Genomic DNA, 7,153 nt, shown 5'->3' on the forward strand with positions numbered 1-7,153 from the left:
GACTTTTGAATAGGAAAAAATGTCTCAGAAAATGAAGAATTCCTGGAAATGTGGGAATTTTTTGGGAAATTAAAAAAAAATGGTTGCACCATGTCATGTTTGAGCTGAAAACTTAAAAGTGGAATGACACATTTGGGAGGAGGCGGGCTAAATAAGAGGCGGGAAAATAATAATTGGAATACTATACTGATGCTATAGTAAAATACTACTTTTCAACATTCACTTTAGAGCAGGGGTGTCAAACGTACTGCCTCAGGCCGAATCAGGCATGTAAACAAGTTTAATCCGGCCCGTAGTACGAAAGATCAGTTTGCTAAATATAAAAATGAGCTGCATTTCTTTGATGAAAGAAACTGCTGTACTAATTGTGTTCACTGGATGTCACAACAGCAATTCAAGTGTAACCTATGTTACACATGACATCGTTTAAAGATGACATGTCAGATGTTTTTGAGCGCCCTCTGGATTGGCTGCCGCTACTCCAATCAGCGCAGCTTGAAAGAGGTCAGTATGATTATGTATGCAGTTTGGGAAGCCGCTCTTTGGTGTTCAGCGGTGTTGAGTAAAAAAAAGAGGTCCTCAGTGGTGTTTATTGAGTTTGTTTATTGAGCATCCTTCTACTAGCAGCTGGTGGCCATGTTGGTGATGATGGACAGGAAAGTGGTGGTAGGAAAGCGAGGGTCCAGCAGGAGCTGCTCCAGCATCTCTCTGCCTTTCTCTCTGGTGGTCACAGAGCACATAGAGCTACGCCACATACTTACCAGCGATCCGCCTGTCAACCACACCATGTATATATGTCAGTACTCCTATTCTTACTGTACTTACAACGGAATGTCAGTAAAACACACCAACAGTGTTAATACAGAATACCTTAAACAATGGCCTCGGGTCTAATAGACGCCGTGCCCCTAATAAGCCCCCCGCACATGTACATGCCTTCATCTGGTACTAGTTGGAAGTAATTGCCTTTGCTGTGACTTTTGTAGTTTCTGTAAAGGATATTATTGTGTGTGTATTATGTCATTAATATTTGTATATAAGGAAATAAGGGAGCAGAAGTTGACATGACACTGCAATGTATTTATTACGGGTGAGGCGGTCATTAGAGCGTAGGCAATAACTGGGTTATAGTAATAACGACATATAATGAAGTTTTATTTTTAGCTTTTAAGAAAATTGTCATTATTGTCGGATCACACATGAGTAATGTTCATGCATACAACACCCCCCTTCCCTCCCCCAGACCGATACATTAATGAAACACTTCTAAAATGTAGTCACAGTGTACACAATATGAAAATATATTTTTAGAAATGAAGATGGGAAAGTATATTAAAGTACCACTGATAGTCACACACACACACTAGGTGTGGTGAAATTAACCTCCGCATTTGACCCGTCCCCTTGTTCCACCCCCTGGGAGGTGAGGGGAGCAGTGAGCAGCACTGATGGCCGTGCTCGGGAATCATTTTGGTGATTTAACCCCCAATTCCAACCCTTGATGCTGAGGTAGGTAATGGGTCCCATTTTATAGTCTTTGGTATGACTCGGCCGGGGTTTGAACTCACGACCTACCGATCTCAGGGCGGACACTCTAACCACAAAACACTGAGCATATATATACATATATATATATACATATATATATATATATATATATATATATATATATATATATATATATATATATATATATATATATATATATATATATATATATATATATACTACTACTACTGGCATCCGTAAGTCTCGGAAGACAATGGATTAGCGCCCCTTGGATATGATTTAGTTGGTCATGCAGCGTCTGCTGTGGCTGTACAGACCCACACGGGAGTGACAGTCTCTGTTGCACTTGGTGCATTTATAAGTCGAGTCAGCAACAGGATGTAGTTGCTTGCTTTTTCTCTGAGCTCGCTTCTCATCTGCAAGCTGGCGGAGTTTTGCCTCGCCACCTTTCAGTCCAGTGTTCACGGTGTGTCTCCAGCTGGATCTGTCCTGAGCAAGCTCTTCCCAGGTGTTCAGGTCCATGTCGAGCACTTTCAGGTCACGCTTGCAGACATCCTTGAAGCGGAGATGTGGCCGTCCCGTTGTCCTCTTGCCGGAGGCAAGCTCTGCGTAGAGGATGTCTTTGGGGATCCGGCCATCGTCCATTCGACGCACATGGCCCAGCCATCGAAGGCGACGCTGACGGAGCAGAGTGACCATGCTGGGAATCTTGGCTTGCATCAGCACCTCGTTGTTTGTCACACGATCGCTCCATATAATCCCGAGTATGCGACGGAGGCAGCGCATGTGAAAGGCACTTAGCCTCTTCTCCTGCGAGAAGTACAGAGTCCAGGATTCGCTGGCGTACATGAGAGTACTTAGCACGCAGGCACGATACACAGCGATCTTGGTGTTGATTGTCAGCATGCTGTTGTTCCACACTCGTTGTGACAACCTGGCCAAGGTTGTGGAAGCCTTGCCGATCCTCTTGTTTATCTCTGCTTCCAGTGAGAGGTTGTCAGTGATGGTGGAACCAAGGTATGTGAACTGGCTGACGACCTATAGTTCATAGTCGTTGATGGTGATACAGGGTGGTTCAGCATCTTGGGCCATCACATTTGTCTTCTTCAGACTGATAGTCAGGCTGAACTCTTCGCATGCCTTTGCAAAGCGGTCCATCAGGCTCTGTAGCTCTTCTTCTGTGTGGGTGGCCAGAGCAGCGTCATCTGCAAACAGCATGTCTCTGATGGTTACCTTCCAGACCTTGCTCTTTGCTTTTAGGTGAGCCAGGTTGAACAGTCGGCCGTCTGACCGAGTGTGGAGGTAAACACCTTCGGTCGACGATCCGAAGGCATGCTTCAGCAGAACGGCAAAGAAGATGCCGAAGAGAGTGGGAGCGAGGACACAGCCCTGCTTGACGCCACTGCGGATGTCGAAAGCATCTGACGTCAAGCCGTCATATTGAACTGTGCCTTTCATGCCGTCATGGAACGACTTGATCATGCTCAGGAGTCTCGGTGGGCAGCCAATCTTCGCTAGGACTGTGAAGAGCCCATCCCTGCTGACAAGGTCAAACGCTTTGGTCAGATCTATGAAGGCCAGGAAGAGGGGCTTGTGCTGCTCTCTGCACTTTTCTTGCAGTTGCCTGATGGTGAAGACCATGTCAATGGTTGATTTTTCCGAGCGGAACCCGCACTGTGACTCTGGGTATACTCTATCAGCAAGCTTCTGCAGTCTGTTCAGGAGGACGCGTGCAAAGACTTTGCCTACGATGCTTAGGAGAGATATTCCTCTGTAGTTGTTACAATCACTTCTATCACCCTTGTTCTTGTACAGGGTAACGATGTTGGCGTCTCTCATGTCCTGAGGTACTGCTCTTTCCTCCCAGCACTGACAGAGGAGGTCGTAAAGATGTTCCCTCAGTGTGCTGTCGCCGCACTTGATGACTTCTGGTGGTATGCCATCCTTCCCAGGCGCTTTCCCTGAGGACAGGCTCTCAATGGCCTTCTTCAGTTCAGCCACAGTGGGTTTCTCGTCCAGTTCAGCCATGAGAGGGAGGCTTTCAATGACTGCAAGGGCATCGGATGTGACTTGATTCTGTCTGGAGTACAGTTCGGAATAGTGTTCCACCCATCTCTCTATCTGCTTGCCTTTGTCCTGGGTGGTCTCGCCCGTGGCAGACTTCAGTGGTGCTGTAACCTTCTTGGTGGGGCCCATGGCTTTCTTGATGCCTTCGTACATGCCCCTGATGTTTCCAGTATCAGCCGCTAACTGGATGCTCTGGCAGAGCTGGAGCAGGTATTCGTTATATATACCTGGTTTATTCATTTATATACCACCAATAATTGCAGCCACACACTGGCGCAAGCTTGTATTTTTTAGGTAAGGCGTTTATATACATATCATATGTAAATAGTAATGATGTAATATATTTTTATACTGTATTTTTTTCATCTAAGTGTCTACAAAAGCACTGTTCAATTCTTTGAGGCGTGGTGTCTAATGGAGAGGAGGCTGCCATTTGAGGAAATAGTAATTTTGGCTTGCATCTTACCCAGAATGCTGTTCATGTTCTTCATCCAGGAGAAGACATTCAGAGTGTGGTTCTCTTCCTGGGTCATGTCGGCAATGTTGGGTGGACTGTCACCCTCCTAGCAGGAAGTCAAACAACGTCAGTTTGTCGGAAAAATAGATTGACGGACGGACGGGTGGATGGATGAACGTATGTGTGGATAGATAGATGATGGATGGACGGATGTACACTGTAGTGGTGGTCCTAACCTGCAGAAGGCGGCCTGGCAGCGGTGTCAAGAACAACACAGATCTCTCGAGGGTGGACTGGAAGTTTGCGGCTGACACGTATTCTGCAGAGTTGAGCCAGCTGGTGGCAAAGCTGACCTCAGGTGAGGAGTAGTAACTCTGCCTGGATGCAAAGAGGGGGAAGTTACTTATCCAAGCTAGTATACGACGCAAGGAGCAGGAAGTTCCTAATTCATGCGAGTTCACGCTAAGAAACACACATTTCCACGCTGCACTTACTTGGCGTTGCAGGCTGCAGAGGCATGCAGTGAAGCCATGTGAGCGTCCCAGTAGAGTCCGAGGATGGCGTCTTTCTTCTCATTGTCGGGCAGGGGGGAGCTGGTGGAAGCCTTCAGACCCTGAAGACATGCGGAAAGACTTTCAAAGTTCTACTTTTGGAGGCAGCAAAGCAACTGTGACTCCTAAATAGTGTAGAAACATAGCAGTATGGAAAATGCATTCACACCTGGAAGAAGGCGTCCCACTTAGCCATGACGTCAGTGTGACGAGTGGTGCAGTCGGCGTAGGTGGTGCAGTATTCCTCGGTACCTTCAGGCGCCTCCATCTGCACCTGGGGACATCACAGGTAGACCATTAGCATCATGTCCTGTGTCCTTATTTCTGATGTCCACTTTGTGTGAATCCACACCTGGACTCCTTCTCCAAAGAAGCCTTGCTTGGCGGCAGACAGGAAAGGCAGGACGGATGTAAAGTGATTCACACCTGGGCGACAAGTACAAAGACTTTTTAAATAATCACTGTAAATGCTCCGAATAACTGCAGAGTTTGTCAAGGTTACCAGCAAAGCAATATTAACATCTATGGCTTAGACAACTTGTTGACATTGTTTTTTTTTAGTAAACTCCACAAGATAGCAGTAGCTGCAGTTGATCAGCGATATTAACGCTGACTCAGCAGTTCGCTGTAACATTAGTTGTGTTGCTGCTGTGTTGTGCATCCTGTACTTACAGCCCCACCAGCTCTGGGGAGAGATGCACATGGTGTCTCCGGTCTGCAGGCCACAGGTTGTGGTGCCGGTCGGGTCAGCGAAACGTCCTGAGGAGGCCGTAGGACAGATGTTTTAAATGGGTTTATTTATGTAGAATCAAAAGGGGAACCTCAGCTCTTATTTATAAACCTTACACGCCAAGTATGTGAACTGTAAAAAAAACACAATTACTCAGTGGAATGTTTGGGGGTTCTTTATTTTTTTTTACTGAGACTTTTAGTTATAAATTACCCTGCAGGCACATGACATTGATACAATGTTGATTATACATAAATGTCCTTTTAAAACTGACTTTAAAACAACATTGAAAAATAGTATTTGTAAATTGAGACAATGTGGATGTCTAACGTTGGATCCACCTTGTTGGTTGGGAAATGACCACAATTCAATGGTCAAATTTAATCAGAACCCAATATTGATTTAACGTTGTTGTTTCAACGTTTAGTTGGAGTTGCTCAACGTCAAGACCTAATTCAACAAGCTCTCAACGTTGTACTAGATACTATTGCTAAACGATGATTCATTACAAGCCTATGCAGTCAGAAACAGAACAGAACTGATATATGTACCAAGATGGTTGCAAAGTGGGACTGACCTGATGTCAGCATCCAACCAGCCTGCAGAGGCAGACCCCATAAGGGACTGTCAGTAGGGCTGGTCCCCATGGAGCCCATGAAGGGGTTGGTGGCGGTGATGATCAGGCGATAGAAGCTCATGCGGTGCAGGAAGTTCCAAGGATTGGCCACCACAATGTCGTTCTGCACGGGCAGGTCGGTCACCTGGGCAGCAGCCTGAGACCACATGAGTGGCATGCCGTTTTCGACTATGACGGCAGAGGAGGCGATAGACGCCGCCAGGGCCACAAGAAGGCAGGAAAACGGAAGACGCAGCATGACTAAAAGCTGGAGAAGAAGGAGTCGAGAGCAGAGACACTGGACTGAAGTGAAGCGCAAACACCATGGGGTTTTATAGACCTTCTCATGGACGTTATCATATATGTTGGTCCATCCATGTGAGGTCAGTGACTGCTAGATAAGAAAAGCGTGTACCCTCAGACCGAGACTATTGACTTTGGGATCAAAGTTTGTTTATGTTTTCATGATGCAGTGGTCCCAGTTTGTCCCACTAATCCTTCTTTTTGCCCTAGTAAGTAAGTACATTTGATATATAGCTCTTCTTGCAGAGGGAGCTCACTAAGCTTCACATGGTTCAAATACAAACAGTAATTACGATCAAAAATAAGCATATAGCATGATGCAACAACAGAAACATTGCAAATAAAATAATACATATAATAAAAATAATTAATAAGTAAAATAATACAACATTTAAATGGAATATTACAGGAATACACACTTAAATGTGCTTTTAACTGCCTTTTAAAAATGTCCACATAAGGTTCAGTCTATTAACTATCTGTCATTTAGCTGGGGACACCCTACAACAGGGGTCACCAACGCGGTGCCCGCGGGCACCAGGTCGCCCGTAAGGACCAGATGAGTCGCCCGCGGGCCTGTTCTAAAAAAAAAATTAAAAAAAATAAATACATACCTTTTTTTTCTTTTTAAAAAAAAAAAAAAAAATTTAATCTACATAGAAAAAACACAAGATACACTTTCAATCAGTGCATCAACCCAAACAACCTCCCCCATGCACACTCATCCACACCCACTCACACAAAAGGGGTTATTTCTTTCCAATATTCTGGTTCCCACAACATAGACAACACATCTGCAAGGGACACAGTCCCTGAAGCACACATGATTGTATAGGCTGCTGGTCCACTAACATTTTCATTAATTACTATTTTTTATGTAATTATTTTTATATTGTTTTACTTTCTTTTTTATCCAAGAA

General features: G+C 45.0%; 1 protein-coding gene across 1 annotated transcript; it reads right to left on the reverse strand.

Moving 5' to 3' along the window:
• Positions 1–586: 586 nt before the first annotated feature.
• Positions 587–6,253, reverse strand: LOC133648742 (protein LEG1 homolog). Its single transcript, XM_062045126.1, has 8 exons — positions 5,892–6,253; positions 5,257–5,343; positions 4,937–5,010; positions 4,754–4,858; positions 4,528–4,646; positions 4,270–4,411; positions 4,043–4,139; positions 587–772 (listed from the first exon to the last, which is right to left on the reverse strand). Exons 1-8 carry the CDS (start codon positions 6,187–6,189, stop codon positions 621–623), a joined length of 1,074 nt encoding a protein of 357 aa, XP_061901110.1. The 5' UTR covers positions 6,190–6,253; the 3' UTR covers positions 587–620.
• Between the last annotated feature and the right edge of the window lie 900 nt (positions 6,254–7,153).

The sequence above is a fragment of the Entelurus aequoreus genome, linkage group LG04 (assembly GCF_033978785.1).
Source record: "Entelurus aequoreus isolate RoL-2023_Sb linkage group LG04, RoL_Eaeq_v1.1, whole genome shotgun sequence".
In the NCBI taxonomy this organism is placed as follows: Eukaryota; Metazoa; Chordata; class Actinopteri; order Syngnathiformes; family Syngnathidae; genus Entelurus; species Entelurus aequoreus.

Coding starts and splice junctions, on each gene's coding strand:
- LOC133648742 (XM_062045126.1), bottom strand. CDS start 6,189: ATGCTGCGTCTTCCGTTTTCCTGCCTTCTTGTGGCCCTGGCGGCGTCT. Junction 5,344..5,891: donor TGGTTGGATGCTGACATCAG/GTCAGTCCCACT, acceptor CGGCCTCCTCAG/GACGTTTCGCTGACCCGACC. Junction 4,140..4,269: donor TGCCAGGCCGCCTTCTGCAG/GTTAGGACCACC, acceptor ACTTCCTGCTAG/GAGGGTGACAGTCCACCCAA.